Here is an 18,509-nt window from a genome sequence, read left to right as displayed (position 1 = left end):
AATGTGGTAATATAGATTGTGTGATTTTTTTTTATTATTATTATTTCTAACATTCTTAATATAGGATTTTGCATCTTGCAAAATCAACTCTGGGGGTTCCCCTAATTGTCCAAAAGCCAACGTACTTGTGCACCAGTATTACAGCCACTCATTCCCCCCAAATATGGCAAGATCCTGGTATGTGGGTGCCCAGAGGTTTGGTGAGAAGGTGATGAGGGCTCCCCAGGAACATGTGCATACACAACCATGCCCAGACAATGACCCCTGCTTTTTATTTTTAAGAGGACCTGACACTACACAAACCCGAAGGTAGAATTCCAAGGCAGAGGTTTCTAGTTGGTGACACACAGAAATGGTGCTGTTTCTGGGGCACCGATGACAATCGCATACAAGCTGCAAAGGTTTAGTATTCCACCCAAAGTTTGAAGTGTGACTGGAAGAGTACGGATTCTACTTGAAATCTGAAGACAATTTGTAAAGTGAAACTCCACAGAAAATGTTTGTGTCCCACTTTAGAATTTTTTTTAACTTATGTTACTATTGGGGAAATTCTCAAATTCTGCCCTGAAACCTGTGGTCTAGAGTAAATATTGGAATGTCAGGGTGAAAAAATAATGTGTGGAATATTATTTCCAGCTGGTCATACATTGAAGCACTTGATTGTTAAAAACAACACGTTGGACAATTCTCCTTCTTTACCAAACATGTTAAATTCACTTTTTAATATGTTTCAGGAGATTATTCTGGTATTGCCGAATTGTTGTCATCATGTAATGAGCTCATAAGCTCTGTCAACAGACAACCTTAAAATAAGAAGTGACACCCATCTCTAGACTGAAAACACTAGTGTTGCATGTAAAGTTCTGTTAGAGTAAAAGAGGGACTATACTTCTACTATGCAAAATATTTCTTTAATGCTCTGTTGGCATCAAGAACTACTTGTGTTTCACAAAGCCTCCGTCCGTTAATGTAAATGGGTCTTTAGAGTTCCAATAAAAGAAGCAGAAAAGGTGAAGGTTGTCTTAGCATGGGTTGCAATGACTGGACAACAATTGGAGTAGGATATAAAACTTACAATGTGTTTGACAAGACTGACTGTTTCCTTTTCTAGGGAGGGAAGGGAGAAATCTATTGAGTGCAGTGCTTTCCCTGAGAAAGGACGAAGATCAGACCTGTGTGTATATGGTTACATTGAAAAATGGACATATTGGAGATAAGTATCTTCTGATCCATTTGAAGGCAATCAAAGTAGGAGACCAGCTTATGCACAAGAAATAAAAGATATTGTTATTCTTTACCTCTCCTATTAGTCAGCAGTTGAAACAACAATATTAAAGAAATTCTGATATTTTTCTGATATTCATATACAGCATGATTGTCTTGGCTCTGTAACACAGAAGCACTGTGGTTAGCAAAGCATAAAGCAATTTCTTAACAGAGTCACTTTAAGACAACCTAAGCTGTGTGGGATATGATTGATTGGACAGGTTAGGTTGGAAAACCTTGCAATCGATTCTCTGCAGACTCACTGGAACTATTATGCGAAGGCTCCCTCTTCCCCCTCCTCTTGCATCAAGTGTGTACTGCAGGTTTGTGTCCTGCTTCGCCCTTCTTTTTGGTTAAAGATGGTTGGACAATGCCTACACATTCAAACACCTTCTTATGTTTAGAGACAGCTGTGGGTCAAGGTACTACATTCAGATCATTCGTATCAGATAAGCCGGATCATATAAACAAACTGGCTGAATAGTAAAATAATTTGTGTGAAAATATGTCTTATTCTGTATACCTACAGGTTGTGTTTCTAGTGTAAAAAGAAGCCTACTGATAATTTAGAATGTCAGTTTTATCCTACAATTTATGATAAATCAAGATTCCCTTTTTATGTATTCTTTGGTACTGAACAGGATTCCTTGGCCAAGCCTCACCTGGGATAGATTTTTCTGGTCGATAGTCATTGTTTCCTTCAAGGTATCTCAGAGATCACAACACTCCCCTATTCCCTATAAGGTACAAACAGGCAACAATGACTGATGCAAACTAGCATTTTGGTAGTCTTTAATATCTCCTAATATCTTTAGGCAGCTTACCCTTGCCAACAGTCTACCACAGTGTTTATCAACCAGGGTTCCTACAGAGGTTGCTAGGGGTTCCTTGAGCAATGAGCTGTTTGTGCCTCTCAGGTCAGTTTTAAGGACATCAATGATCTTTTTGTCTGTAGGAGTGACATTCTTCTTGCTGGCCAGCAAGGTAAGAGGCATTTTTCCTACTGACCACCACATTATTATACAGTGAGCCATGGGTATAATAATTATAGCAGGGTTTCCCTTAGATCTAAAAGTTTTTTTTCCAGGGTTTTTTTTAAAGGTTGAGAAAGGCCGGTCTACCAGATCCTGCCACAGCCGTCTTTTCTGCTTGAACTGAGTGTCAGAAATCATAAAACAAAAAACACTCATTTATAAGAATGATTAAACTGTAACTTGAACTTTAACCTTTATTCCTCTCAGACAGATAAAAGAGAATGCCAACAGACAATGCTACAGCAATACTTTTCTTCTTCCCTACAATAATTTGACTTTACAGCCTAAAGCTAGATACAACCCCCTAGATAAATGTTTCTATGAATGAACGATTGCTGACAAATGAGCAGAATTCCTATACCATATCACAATCCACGGTTCCATACATATGGCAATGATATGCTTGTTCATCAAGCTCAACAAGCAGCTGTACTGAACACTGATGTGATCATAAAGATATAGTGGATAGGTCAACTGACTACGAATTGCTGTTCTGCATAGATGTCTACAGACATTTGTACAAATTTGGATTGTGGTACTTGAAAATCATCGTGCATCAACATGTTTTTTTGTCAATATTAACCAATATTAGCCTTTTATGCCAATTTTAGCATGAACAATTATCTGGCAATGGGTATGGAATTGTCCAGATATTTTTTAAATACTTTTTCTCTAGCATTGGTACAAGTCTCAACTCTCTCAAAATTCTACATTTTTTTAGTATTTTTTTCCCCATTTCTTTGGTCCGTGACATCCCTAAGAAGATTTTTCTTTATTGTCAGTCAAAAAACAAAAGAATTAGCTGTTGCAATAAAAACATTGGCAGATGTTTACCCCCTTACCTAATCCTATAACTGCTGCTTCAAACTAAATAAAAGTTCTGTTAAAAAGTAAAAAAAAACATTTCCTTAAGCCAGGGGTTGGCAAACTTTTTGGACTACTAGGCCATTTCAGGAGGTCAAGAAGGCACACTAGGCCAGAAGAAATAAGGTGTCCAAGGAAAGTTTTTTTTTCAAACTGTGACTGCAAGCGAGCAGCCTTAGTCTTCCGCTCATCCGTGGTATAGTATCTGTACGTGTGCTTGGCACCGAAATGCCCCTTGAGATTCAACCGCTTGAAAGTGCTGTTGGTGTCGTTGCACACTAAACACAGGGCTTTGTTGCTGCGTTGGACAAAGAATAACTTGTCAGTCCATTTGGGGTTTAAGACACAATGTTCGAGGTCAACGTTCTGGAGACTGGCAGCTGCGCATTGCTTCTGCTCTTTAGACATAGTAATTGGGGTTACTGTGCGTGAACTTGATATTCAATTAGGCCGAATTCAACAATAAATAACTAGCGGGGCGTTAGCCCGGACTAGAATACTGGCTAGGCCATATCTGGCCTTATGACTGGAGTTTGCCTACCCCTGCCTTAAGCAATGCTTGGCACTCTGGTCCTGATTTATGAAAGCTAGAGAGAATAAAGAGAATACACTTTCATCAGTGAAGCTGCGTGATCCAGCAAACCTGGAATGGATCTGGTCCAGGATTCAATACATTTGCTAGCAAGTGATTTTTAAAAATCCATTCCATGTTTTCTAGATCAACCAGCTTCACTTCTGAAAGTGTATTCTCTCCAGCCTTGGAGAGCTTTCATAAATCAGGCCCTATAGCTTTGGGCAACATGAACTAATCCATATTAAGCAGCCAGAACCTTATTTCAGTAGTCTAAACACACAAATACATGAAATGTAATAAAGCACGATGATCGACATGATATCAAGGCAACCAGAAATGTGATTGGCAAAAAATAGATAATGGAGTGGATTTTCAGACTTTCTAAAAGTTGTAGTGTATCCACAAAAACAAAGTTTTTTTTGCACTGCCTACATTGCCTGTTTTTAGTTACATATTCTGCTCCGGATTTTGGATGTCATGTGGCAACAAACTGGTGCTAAGAGTTTTCTATTAAGTGCCTGCAGTTATAACTTTATATACTCCCTGACAAAGAACTGTGTGTTTATCAAACAGGAAGACATGCACACATAATTTTTCTAAAAAATAGCTCACGTCAAAGACGAAGAATTCAATTTGATGAAAGGGACATTTCTAGGAATGGATGTTCTTGGTAGTAGTAACTTTCCTAGATCTTCTTAGGTAACTATCTCTTATGGAACCCGGGGCATTATTTTTCAGTTTCTTTAGTTGCAGCCTTTGTTGAGATTAGTAAATGAATCAGGGTGCAAAAAAAACCTCTCAACTATTAAGTCATGTATGTCTGTAAATATACTCATAGATTTAGAGAGTGAACGTGCAGGCAAAACCTAACTGTGTTCAGGTTTGGCTTTCGTCAGAGCAATGCAAATTACTGTTTTACAATGGAAGCTTAGCTTGGCTTAGAGGGTTTTATCAGTGGGATACAACAGCAACTGGAATGTGTTTTATATTCTACTAGTTGCTAATAGCCACCTACAGACAAAACAACAGCAACTCCGTGGTGAAGCATGGTGGTGGCAGTATCATGATTTGGGGTTGCTTTACCTCAGCTGGAACTGGGGCTTTAGTCAAGGCGAAGGGAGAACAGTCCAAACAACAGTTAATTTTGGCCTAAAACCTTCAGGCGTCTGCTAGAAAGATGAACATGAAGAGGAATTTTACCTTTTAACACAACAATGACCCCAAGCGTTCATCCAAATCAACAAAAGAATTGCTTTACCAGAAGAAAACTAAAATTTTGGAATGGCCCAGCCAGCGTCTATACCTAAATCCAATGGAAAATCTGTGGGGTGACCTGAAGAGGACTGTGCACAAGAGGTTTTTATCAAGTCAAGATGTGCCATACTGATAGACTCCTAGAATCCAAGAATAATAAATGCTAAAATTGAAGCAAAAGGTGCTTCAACAAATTATCTATTGCAAATGACTCCATCTTTTTCCTTGTTTCAATCTTTAGCAATGTGGATTGGCTAACACTGTTAGACTATGTAAGATATACGCAATTGGAAATGATGTTTGCAGCGACAGTAGAATGAACGAGCACTATACACAGATTGCTCAGTACAACGCAGAGTGGTGGGAAGAGGACACATGGCAGTACCCCTCCAAACCGTCAAAACATTCCAAATAAGTTCAGAAGTGTCTCAAACTGAAGAGTCGTCAGTATAGGCCTTTATATTTTAGGCAATTGTTATCAAAGCCTTTAAGTACTTTACATTAGGGATACAACTTTTTTATGAAAGGAAATAGTTAAAGGACGGTGAGCTATAAATTACATGACAACACTGAGCTGGAAGTGTTTGGAATGAAATCATTGGGCTTTGAGGAATGACAGTCTACAATTTCAGTTATAGCAATATTTCTAGTGAATAGATTCTCCATGATGACACTGTTTTTTACCAAATGGTTATTCTGCATTCACTGTCACCGTGAATAGATAAGCTGCATTATCTGTGATGTCACTGGTCACTAGAGAAAACAAAGGTAACTTTCTCTCCAATGTCACTGGTTTCTAATGAATAAAATAGTGTTGTCGGACTGTAGGGATCACAGCTTATGCAAGGAAAACACATGAAAATAATAACTGGTTATATTTACTTCACTTACTTACATTTCATCTGCTTACCATTTAAGAACAGTATATATTTATTTCATCTGAGAGTAGTTTAACTATAGTGCACCCTGAGCCGCAACATTCTAGGATGACTCATTCCAGATGAAAGGATCTCTTTAACATCTACATGAGGGAAGTTATTCAAATGTCTATTTAAAGATCATGTTCCTATTTTTAGATAATATTTTCACTGACAATCAATATGGTTATATAAAGACTTGGTTATGCAAATCTAATGTATTTGCTTTCTGAGAGGAAGTAAGTAGAACATTAAACTGTTAGTTTGGGCTTCTTGTTAGATCTGGGACATTGGGGCTGTGTCAATGAGGGGACATGGGACTAGGTCTGAAAATAGTAAAGGCCAGGCAGATAGTGTCCCTGGATATAAAAAATATCCTGTCTCCCCCTTTTTCCTATGTTCATCTGTTTACTTACAATTTAGAAGTAGAATATGAAAGTAGTGTTTGCAGATGATGCAGGATTACATCAGGCTGTAAAAAAACTGAGCCAAGTCACACAGAAGTCAGCCAGTGAAGCTCTTTGCAGACACTTGAAGCAAACCTGAGGAAAAAAACATGACAAGTAACAAGGCCATCATGCCAGTCCACTGTCCTTGTGCCAGCACAATTATCTAGCAAGTACATTTCAGGATCTGCACACTTATTTCAGGCCAGCAACTCTGAAAATTATGATGCATGAGGATTAGAATGACAATCAGATAACTAGCATTTCAGCAGAAAGTTATCCATGAATCTTGCATGTTCCTTCAATTACATGTTTCTTTATACAGCAAAATACTTCAAAGAATTGAAGTTTTTAGGTGGACTTTACAATTAGTGCATAATACAGAATTATTCAGTGACTTTCATGTAGGTTTAACAATCTTCCTGGCAGGTGTTGATGTCTTGGCACCATACCACCCCATTGCTGAAAACAATTTTTGGTGTTGTAGCAACACTTTCAATTTTCCAGTATGATTTTTTAAAGAATTTACCCAACCTTGCCAAGAGGCCCAAGAGTTTTTTAAAAGATTCCAAGATTCTGTATTTACGACATCACCTGCAATATTCTGCCTATTACTGCTTGCTCCTAAGGACTTGTATCTAATTCCTAACCCCACATTTGTAACCGGACAGACTTCAGTGCAGCAAATTAAGACTACTATATTGGAGTGACTTAAAATTTGAGCATTTAAAAAAATATATTACAGTTTGTTTATTAAAATCACACTAAGTTTATGCCTATTAGAGAATCAAGTTTATGCCAATTTTAGAGAATCAAAAGGGGGAACCAATTCGATACCCTTCAATTATATTAAGTTAAACAATGAACGCATCAAATAATGGTAATGTTTGAAAGAAAGCCACACAGATTACAGGGTGGGCTAATATACATTCAGAGTAATTGTTATATCTAGATTTTTACTAGAACAGTAGTGTGTCTGGAAGGAATGTTCCTCTTAGTGAGGGATATTTGGGATTCATGCACATATGTCACAGAAGCCATTGCAGTAGAAGATTGGTATTTATGTAATGATTGAATCGACATAATGATAACTTCCCTCTCTTATTGTTTTTATCTCTGCTGATATAGGGGAAATGGATAGAGATAAACAGGCATTAACAACTCGCATATATATGCATGTCAATCACTTCCTTTAGGGACACTTTTACCTTGTAGAAATAACATAGTGATAAGTGTTATTCTTTACCATTACAGCAGATTTTCCTCTCCCTATTATATTGGTATATGTGAGATAAGAGAATTTTACGGAACTGATACTTCCTATACACAGCCCAGGCTCTGCTGACTAATGTTTATACGACAGGCCAAGCAACCTGCTAGGGAACCACTGTAAAATATCACAACAGGAGGATGTGAGTAATTCAAGGTTATAGCTCAACCAGTTATCCCAGTTGCTGGCAACTTTCTTGTGTTTGTGTTTTTGTGCTACCTTAACTGAAACCTCTATATTGTGGTTGGCTTTTTAAAACTCAATATACAAGGTGGACAAAATAAAATATAACACACAAGAAACTTCAAGTTTTTGTATGTATGCACCACAGTCCTAATCAATGTCATTTTTTATTCTTCAGTCACTAATAGATTTTCCAACTTGTCCTGTTTTTCTGTTAGAAAAATTCTAAATTAGTGTTGAGCCTCAAACCTCAAGCCTTTTTCTTCTGACATGTGTAAACATTTAGAACTTTGGTCAGGCTCCTATTGTTCTCTAATCTGTGACTGCATTGAGGAATAAACCCTTAGGCTAGGTTCACACTGAGGGGGTGGTTGCGGTGCATTTACCACTTGCTCATGCAGAGAACCGCTGCCTTTAGGGAAATGCTACATGTAGTGTCTCCCTGTGGCAGCGAAAAGCCACGCGGAATCACTTGATCCAGACGCAGGTCTGAACCTGGGCTTACTTTTCTTATTCTAATGATACCAGGACAAGAAATAAAGTGAAAGGATGTCACAAGTGGGGTTGGTAATGTACAGATGAGCTAATCTGCTGGCAATTTTGGGGCAATCAGTTTTCCAAAAATTATTCTATTGAAAAATTCTGTGCAATATTCTGCCATTGCGATAGTTTTTTTTTCCTGTAAGAAAGTAATTGGAATCACTGACTGCTTTATAACCAATAAAGAAGAGGATAAGTTCATTATAATCGATTGAACGTAGATTGTAACTGATTCAAGTGGGGTTGGTAATGGACAGATGAGCCAATCTGCTGGCAATTTTGGGGCAATCAATTTTCCCAAAATTATTTTATTAAAAAATTCTGTCCAATATTCTGCCATTGCGATAATTTTTTTTTCCTGTAAGAAAGTAATTGGAATCACTGACTGCTTTAAAACCAATAAAGAGGATAAATCAGTTCATTATAATCGATTGGAAGTAGATTGTAACTCTGATTCACTTTAGATCCAATTATATTATAGGATCAGGAATGAAATAAGATGTAAAAAATCTGTCTGAGTGTACCAGACCTACCAGAATTTCAAAGCCTCTCCCTTATTGTTAACGAAAGCGTTTTAATTGCTATGTGTGTTACCATTGGAATAATGGCACTGGGACAGGAAGTGAGTGATATAAATCAACTAACTCAATATCTTAAGATCCTTCCTGGATTTGAAGCCCACCCTAGTTATTGGGCTGCAGCAAACTAATCAAAGCTATGTAGGCACACTAAATTGTTGTCACCGGAGAAGAAAGATCATCACCGTTGTCATTTTCTAAGGGGAAGGACACAACTGAGTGTCTTCTGCTTATCCTTCCCCCTCCTCTCACCATAAAACTAAACAGCGTTGTGTGTACAGTGCTCACTGAGATTGTTTCCAGCGACATAAATCAAGCAGGTGTACATAGGTTAGGTCAGTTAGCTATTGTGTAGCTAAGCTATTCATCCTCCAAGTGACACTTTTAACTCAGACATTCAGTGCAAGTTCTTTGTGTTTACTTGTGTTCAAAGATATTGATTTTAGAAACTTGAGGCCGATGAACCAGCAATTAGCACACAGTTCCTCTCACCTTCTCTGTAGGCATTTTTGTTGCTACTTGATTTCATTTTTGATTGTTTGGAGTGGTGGTCTTAAAGTCTACATATAGTAGTGAAACAGAAGAAAAAAAACAAGTAATTGAGAATTCAGACAAAGAATCCTGCCTTATAGACCTTATGCCAATGTTAATGTATTATAATTTTAATTTTCAATTAACACATAAATGTTATGTTTAAAATTGTGGCAGTCCTCCCTGTTATATTCAGAATTTGGGAAAGTACAAGTATAATGTGAAGGACCTGGATATCCCTGCTACAAACGCCTGATATGCAGAACCAGAAGTAGGTACAGGCAAGCCTGGAACTTGACCCTGCTCCAATAACTAGCACATGTAACAGGACACTAAATCCCATAACAAGCATGTTATCCAAAATAAAATGTTATTGCTCCCAACGTGGACAGAGAGAGCCCCTACCATGGACCCACCCCGCTTTGACTTTCTTTACTTCAAATGGGCTTATTCATAGAGGCGTGATGAGCAGAAATGGAACAACATTTATTCACATGAAAATTAAAAATATAGCACTTCTTAAAGGAACAAACACCCTAAGTTACAAACACATTTTCTTTCCCATTACTAAAGTTTGAACAGCAAGGTGTGCAATACTGTTAGCAGACATACATCTAATAAGTAAAAAGCCACTCAGTATAGGAAGCTGGAATGCTCTGCAATCAGACAATGTATGCATCAGTATGTTTTATTGCAGAAGAGACATTGCCTGTTCTTTTCTGCAATAATACCTTGCTTGGTTGCAAAGTATTTAAAGTAGAAATTTAGTTCAGATTTAAGGTATATCGCTTTATGAAGTGCATCCTTATGTTTTCAGATTTGCATAACTGACATATGTATAAAAGCCCTCCCATGTCTTCCTACCCCCGGCTCTATAACTTAACCCATTTAGAGTGAAATACATCAGAGTGTTGAGATCTTTTTTGGGAACACTGTCTGGCCATGTTGGGAGCAATAAACTTCTATTTGGGATGACATTATTAGCGTTCAGCCCAGTGTCTTGTTACACTTACAACTATCATGAAAATTGCAAATTCAGTAATACCATTTGTTCATTTTTTATGTTTTGCATATTTTGGATGTGCATGCTATTGGGCGTGTGTGTGCGTGGGGGGTATGCAAACATGCAAGGCTGTCCGTGATGTGTATATGAAAAACTAAACAGGTTTAGTCAAGAGGACCATTACCTCTTCAATAAAAGTCTTTTTTGATCTATAACAGTTTCTCAGATTGTGTGAAACCTGGCACTGGTGGTACACATCCTAAATTTTAGGGGCATGAGAAAACACCACATGGGTTTAATGTGCACCTGAAAGGTCTGGCAGATTGTGCATCTTCTTTTAGGTAATATCTCCTGGTTTACTTTATAAGCTTTGGAAAAAACTATACCTTAGGAAATTGTTGTTTATGGCATTAAAATGCACTATTTTATCTTGGATGCATTATCATTGTTTACACAGTTGTCTAACAATAGAACTGGCACAGTGAAACAAGGACATTACTAAAATTTGATCATAATGAATAATGGCACAGTTTGTAATGGTGGCGCATTACAGAATACATTTCATTTAGTGAGCTATGTGATCCTTGGTTATACAACTTATATCTGTTTATGTTTTTTTTACAGCTTAAAGGATTCTTCTTGCTTTTCACCACCCAAGAAGGCTCAAAATCATTATACCTAGAGATACGGCTTACCATCGCTGGCATCAGTGGACAATGATACAAATATATATGGATTCCAGCACAAACAGGTACCAATATTTATTACTGAAATCCACTGGTGTACAGATTCATTCTTTCTGCTGTGTTCAAGTAATAAGAACAACAAATATACTTACTAATCCCAGGCATGGATGTAGCAAATCTTTTCCTTTTCCACCAAATCATTGTTATGGATATGGCATAGAGAAGATGATCTATCTAAATGGAAAACAAATATTTTGAGATTACTAGTAATTTTGTTTGATTGTGATAGTTGCATCATTGTGTGTTGTCTGACAGAACAAGTATGGCTTGCAGATCTCTTTTCTGCATATGCTGCTAAATGAAATGAATCCAGTCAATGAATGTTTCTCAACCAGGGTTCCTTCAGGGTTTCCTAGAGGTTCCTTAAGCATATTTGTGACTCTCAGGCTAGTTTATGGCCTGTGGGGGGAAAAAAGATATTATACTTATATTTCCTACTGAGTGATTTTATCATACAAACCTCTAGCTCTTGCTAAAAGTCCAAAGCCAACTTGCCTAGTGGTCATGGATGGAATCCAAAATAAAATAAGTATACAATCAGATTTTTCCCCCTTTTTTATTCTGTATTATATATATATATATATATATATATATATATATATATATATATATATATATATATATATATAGATAGATAGGTATATGAGAAAAGGGTAACAAACCTTGCATTACAGCTTAAAGGTCCCCTGTAAAGAAAAGAAGTTTTAAATGAAGAAATTGCAAGCAGTGGGCCATCCCATGGCTTGTGATACTTTCCATAACCATGCAGCAAAGCATTTGTGTATTTATGTCACTGCTCCTACATTTCATGCTGACTTTTAAGTCAATGTGTTTAATAAATTAGGTAACATTGCAGAAATTACTTTTACCAGGGCCATTTAAATCTGCACACGAGATACACTTCATTGGCTCTATTTATAAAACAGGGAATCCGACATTCCCTGGTGGGAATTAGTTGGTGTCATCGAAACACCTAGAAGATTCCCACGCGGGAATGTCTGATCTGATCTGATCTCTGTTTTATAAATAGAGCCTCATGCCTTGGTCATCAGAGACTTTTGTGCATATTAATGTATTAAACTTAATTACAGGTTCACATTTTTAGTACTGGAAATGTGTAAAGCAGTCTGTTTTTAATTTTTGGTGTCATTGTTCTTATCTTTTTGTCCTTTACAATCCTTATTAGTTTGTAGTATCCTGAGAGAAGAAAAAGAGAAGAAAGTGTGGGGTTAAATATACATATGTGGGGTCAATGTAAGGGTTACTGGTGGGGCTTTAGGGTACAAAATTGCTTTCTGCATCAGAAGCTCATTGTCAAAAACTAAAAGTGGTAAAAAAACACAAGCTGCCATCTCTCTGTGATAAAATTTATTTTGTCAAACTAACCTAGATAAAAATTATGTTTAAAGTAAATAATTGGTGTGTTTTAAATGCAGAACTGATTGCTGCAGTTTTTATGATCCCTTGGGGGTAAAACTAAGATCCTCAGCAAGTGCTGTCACCACAACGAAGTCCCAGGATCATATAGATAGGGGTATCAGGACAACCAATATCAGTTTGGGGGTAGAATGCCCCTTTAAAACATACAAAATTTCCTTGCTACTGTAGATTTTCTAGGCAGTGCCAAAGAAGACCAGGCTGATTTTATCCATCAAACATATAGAAGTGTTCCTTTATCTTGCAGTAGAAGGTCATCCTACCTTTAGGCATTGTAAGAGTAGAAAGTTACAGGACACTTTTTTTTTCTTTTTAGCACAGATCAGTAGGCACCTGGAGTGCAGAGTTTCTAAACATTACGGTAAGCAGGAGTGCAGTCACGTGACAAAAAAGTGTATGTTTCTCCTTTGCTTCTCAAACAAATTAACAGTGCGGGAGGGAGGGGGAGAGAGAGAGAAGGGACAGTGTGTCCGGGAGGCTCAGCTGACAACACTGCTATACACTGACAGCAGAAGTGTAACAACTGCATGCAGCCTCCTGTGGGTTGCAATATATCCGATCAGGAATATGTTGGCTGGATGGTAAAACTTTTTTCCTTGTGTCCATTGCTTGCATCATTATGGGGATGTGTTCCAGCCTCAGGCCCAGGCTGCTAGGAGCCCATGCTCTCCCCTGCACTGGGCACAACAGAAACTCTGGTGGCACCGACGAATGTCCGGAGTCTGAGCTGGCAAGGCTAAGGGCAGAGAGGAGAGCTAAAATGAAAGAGGATATGAGAAGGAGCAAAAACATTGACAAGACCCTAAAAGCAGAAAAGAGAGTCTACAAGCAGATACACCGCCTTCTACTTCTTGGTAAGTCAACAACATTGCATTAATTATGAGATTTGTAGGACCTTATGGGTGACCTACATTAGAAGTGTATTTTTAGTTGGTATGGACATGACCTTTAAATGGGGGGTTCCTTTAAAGGTCAGGTACGGCTGTACCCATTTATTGCAGACGTTACTTAAATGTCATCGGTTCCATCACAAATAATAAGGGCTCTGCTCCTCATTCGCAGGGCTTTTGCTTTGTTGATTTGTGTAGATACGGTTGCTAGAAATAAGAATTTAACAGGCAATCATTGTACGAACATGGCGGAAGAAGGGGATCAAGAGTGAGACGCCCCGCTGCGTGCTCCCCATTGGTAAAACATTAGCAGTTGGTTGTGCAGCGATCTAGCGCTGTAGATTCTTAAATAACACCAATGGGACACCAATTTTGGCCTGGCAGATCATAAACATTCATCCTGGTCTATTAAACTGTTACAACCACTTTAGTTTGCAAACTGTTGCAGTCACATTAGCGGTCATGCAGCAAGATACAGAAATTTTGGGCCGACAGAGCAGTGCTTGTGGAAGCAACAAGGCAAAATAAGCGGTCAGGTGATGACCAACATGTCAAGAACAACTGTCTTTAAGTTGGGGGCTCCAGAGCATCCAGGAATGGCTAGTATGTTCCAAATGCTTTTCCTAAATTAGCACAATTAGCGTGCTTTTTGGAAACACTCACGCAATGTTGTATTGTATTGGACTTTTTTATTGTGTTTATACGATATAGACACCCAGATAAATAAATAAAGTAATTGTATTTAGCTTCCTGGGCTGCACATGTTGTGATTTTGGGAAGACCCTTGTATACAAGGATATATACAAGGAAAGAGTGTAAGCTTCTTGTACATTAAATGCTTTCCTTCCTGATTCCAGGATGTGTACGAGTTAATCTGCATGTGGGTTATACCGAGATATTAAGCCAGCTAATTGCGTAATTACTTTCAGTCTGCATTTCTTTAAGCTGGTAACTTATCCTTTAATTGACATTTGATAGCAGTGTGAGCAGCCAGTGCAGGTTTTGGCAGTCAGTGACTCACTCTACTGTACTATGAAGTAAAATTCCCATTCTATCCTGTTTCCATCTTGGATCTCGGAAGATAATATCAGCTACATGGGCTCTGCTTTTCTCAGGCTGGCAATTTAAACAGGACTGTCAGCAAGCCTGACACTCGCTGCACCTCTAAACCTATTTTCTCCCCACCCCACCAACTTCCTCTTTTATTACATACACAGTAAAATCATTGGAAAAAAGAAGCATGAACTTTAATCAGCTGCAGAAATCTGAGAACACAGTCTGAGATTAGTTAGTTTACTGGAAAAGGACTTACCGGTACTTTTTTTTCATATTGACATGCTTTTCATTGCCACTTCATATGCAGATGTAGACACCAGCCCCCCAATGTAACTCTGCTCCCTTCACCTATAGTGGCCCCGGCGGAGCTTTGGGCTGCACCATCCCAGCACATGGTTACCCTCAGAAGTTGTGTGTGCAAAGGATGCCATCAGGAGCTGGACAGGGGGCACAACAGGAAATCAGACAGTGCAGGGTCAGTAACCAGGTGATCCCAAGGTAACACAGTACAGGAGAGTCCAGCAAAGGCAAGTCCAGAAAACAGAGCCAGAAGTCATACAGGTAATCAGCCCAGCATACAGGGTATCCGGGGGTAAGATGAAGCAGAGTTGGGGTCACAGGCAAACGTCTCTCCAGACAGCATAAAATCGCAGGTCAGCAACAGTAAATCCAACAACACCCTAGCAGCAGGTCAGCCAAGCTAACACTACAACAGGCAGCTGGTGATTGTGAGCAGAAAAGCTAAAAAGTCCCAGCAGCCAATGCACAGCAAAATTTTCATCAACTGTGCACAGCCTCAGTGTATGTGCTGGGGATGCTGAAAAAGTTACATCTCAGGCTAAAGGGAAGCAGGGATGCTGCTGCTGAGCAAAAGGCAGAAAATTACCTAATCTCCTTCAGACCTCTAAATGAGTGTCTCCTAACTGCATGTCAGGGCCTGCGGAACATTTGCTGAATATTGTTCTAAAATAACATTCTTATAACATCACCTAGAAAGTTTTTTTTCTTTATCACTGTAAATGGACAGTGCATAGCCATATGATGGCATTCAGTACAACAAGCCACTGAAAGAACTATTTGATATAGAATCTTTCTACAAACAGAAATAGTTATTTCCAAAGTGTAATTGGTTATGCATTCACAGGACATTATTCATTTTTCTTGCAGGAGTGGTTGCAGTGTATTCGAATGTGTGGTAATTTTCAATCTGATTGGTATTGACCATACCTGACACTAATCATCTAATGTCTGTGAGGAGATATGAGGGATGGATATTACAAGATCGCTTTGTAACATAACCAAGTAGTGCAGTATTTTTACTGGTGACTGTAGGGGCCTTCTGAGTGCTGTGAGCTCATTATCATGTTGAAGAAGCCGGTTTGAGTGGATTTAAGCTTTGTGACTTGGCATACACATATACGTATACTGCAGACATAAAGGAATGGACATGGTCAGCCATAATACTAGTATAGGTTCTGGCATTTAAGCAACGATCAGGGTCCAAATGAGCCAAGAAAGTTTCCCCCACACCCATACAGCAGCACCACCAGAATAAAGTGAAAATCATGCTTAATGTGTTTTAGTGCAGTTTGTATAGTATTGTGTTATTTTAATATGAGTTATTGTTATGGTAATCTGCTTTTGTGTGTGTGTTCTTTTTACTAGTATTGTTATAGATATACTCACCTAAATCACAGTCCAAATTCCTCGACAGCTATGTGCAGGGGACTACAGATCTAATACTGCTTATATGCCCAGTCCCTCATTTAAATACTTTTTATTATTTTGTTTTGATGAGAGTATTCATTAAGAGGCAACTGAAGGATGATTAGTATTTGACCTTAGTTTATCCTCAGAAAAAAAAGGAAAAAATATGCAAACTGTACACCTAAAGCCAATTTGCTTAAAGCAGGGGTTATAAACCTGTTTGGTTTTCCTTGACAGGAACAACAGGAAATGAGAGAAACTCTCTAATAAAAAAAATACTCTCGAAGTGTCACCAGTGGAGGACTTGCCCTTTTTTCCTGTCCAGATGACAACTTTAAATTCTGGATTTTCCATGTCTTTCAGATATTGGATATCAGGACAAATAGGGTAGATTTCCCATATGTGGATGAAGACAGAATTAAAAAGAGGTTTTTACACCTCACTACTGTAACAACCAAAACTTTTTTTTGGTTTAGGTAAACTTTAAACACTTTCTCTGCACATAGGAATACTCCCCTCATTCCCTACCTACTTCCCTTGATTACTTTAGATTTTATAATATAATACATCACCTACTTATTGATGTCATTATTGTCCTTCTACCTTTTCCTGGAACTGTGGCCAGTTGATCCAACACCTTTTGTAGCTGGAAACGATGGTTTGTGATAATTTCCATTGATAGGTGAACAAATGAGCGCTGTACAAACAGTGCCTGTGTTTTTTTCTATAAAGGGGGGTTTGGGGAGGATGAGCAAGTTATAAATAATATATAACACTAGGGAACAATTTTGAACAAATTTTTTGTTGACTTCAATTTTTAAGCTTATTTACACTAAAATAGGTATTCTGATTCTGAAAGTGCAGTTAGTTTTCTTCTATCACGTCAGGTTTTTTCTCTACTGCTTATATTAATGCGATTACTGTAGCGTGGATTAGTAAAGGCTATTCATTTACATGCAAGACAGTGGAGTCTGAGTCTGAGGCTGTGCGCTGCTCTACGTAGTGAATAAGCAAAATCTATTTTTCTACTTACACACAAATTTCCTTTCTTTCAGATCATGGTGGCTCTGCCGTTTCTCGTTGTAAGTGTCTAAAGAACCCTGATTCATTTTGTTATATCTGTGGCAGTTTCACGATACCCAGTCAAAGGGCGAACATCAGCACATTTGTAGAGCAAGCCTATTTGGTATTTTTCAGTTAAACTTGGTGATCAAGATAAGTCTTGGGCCCCTCATAAGGTTTGCAAACAGTGTGTCAAGGGTTTACAAATGTGGACAAAGGTAACACGTGATAATATGCCATTTGGCATACCTATGGTTTTGAGAAAGCCAGGAGATCATTTCAGTGACTGTTACTTTTGTATAGTGGAAACTTCAAGATACAACAAGAAAAATAAATGTAACAGAGTATCCTAGTCTACCATCAGCTATACGCCCGGTGGCTCAGATGAAATCTGAGTGCCGGTTTTCGTTACACTATCCTCTCTTGAATACCATTATGGTGATGGACTGGGTGACAACAATGATGAAGAGTTTAGAATTGAAGAGGACTCTGTTCGTAAGGAATTTGATCAGCATAAGTTGAGTGATTTGGTATATGATTTGGGACTATCGAAGAAGGCTTCAGAACTCCTAGCATCAAGACTGCGTGAGAAAAACTTACTTGAAAAAAGAACGAAGGTATCGTACTTTCGAACCAGCAAAATTGCATTACTGCAGTACTTCACAACTGACAGTGGCTTCGTGTATTGCCATAACATACCTGGTTTATTGGATTTATAACTCAACTGAATAGCGACTATTCATCGATAGCTCAAAGCGGAGCTTCAAGTGTGTCCTCCTTCACAATGGCAATATATTTGGGTCAGTCCCAATTGACCATTCACTTTCTCTTTGTGAAGAATTTGCAGATATAAAGAGAGTCATTGAGTTGTTGCAATATTACCAACACAATTGGGTCATCAGTGTTGACCTTAAAATGGTACGCTTCCTTCTTGGTCAGCAACGCCGATACACCAAGTATCCCTGTTATCAGTGCATGTGGGACAGCAGAGCTCGTGAGAGGCATTGGGTGGAAAGGCATTGGCCTCCCAAGATCTGCCCTAAAACCAGGTGATCCAAACATTCTCCATGAGCCACTTGTTGATGGAAAGAATAATATATTTCCGCCTCTGCACTTGAAACTGGGTCTAATGAAGCAGTTCGTTAAAGTTT

General features: G+C 38.4%; 1 protein-coding gene and 1 long non-coding RNA gene across 4 annotated transcripts in view; one reads left to right on the top strand and one right to left on the bottom strand.

Annotated features, from left to right (window-relative positions):
* LOC140333090 (uncharacterized) overlaps positions 1–18,509 on the bottom strand; it is a 57,899-nt gene that overhangs the window by 15,031 nt on the left and 24,359 nt on the right. For all 3 annotated transcript variants that reach the window (XR_011921281.1, XR_011921279.1, XR_011921280.1), the window contains exons 4-6: positions 11,299–11,380; positions 9,419–9,486; positions 6,326–6,451 (exon numbers count right to left, since the gene is read on the bottom strand). This is a non-coding gene — a long non-coding RNA (uncharacterized lncRNA). The remainder of the gene's footprint in view (positions 1–6,325; positions 6,452–9,418; positions 9,487–11,298; positions 11,381–18,509) is intronic.
* GNAS (GNAS complex locus) overlaps positions 13,098–18,509 on the top strand; it is a 78,312-nt gene continuing 72,900 nt past the window's right edge. The window contains exon 1 of the mRNA XM_072414501.1: positions 13,098–13,497. Within this exon, the coding sequence (XP_072270602.1) occupies positions 13,263–13,497 (235 nt within the window). The 5' untranslated portion in view covers positions 13,098–13,262. The remainder of the gene's footprint in view (positions 13,498–18,509) is intronic.

This window comes from Pyxicephalus adspersus, chromosome 6, assembly GCF_032062135.1.
Source record: "Pyxicephalus adspersus chromosome 6, UCB_Pads_2.0, whole genome shotgun sequence".
Taxonomy (NCBI): domain Eukaryota; kingdom Metazoa; phylum Chordata; class Amphibia; order Anura; family Pyxicephalidae; genus Pyxicephalus; species Pyxicephalus adspersus.
Note: the sequence above shows the minus strand (reverse complement) of the source record. Positions and strands in the feature narration are given on the sequence as shown.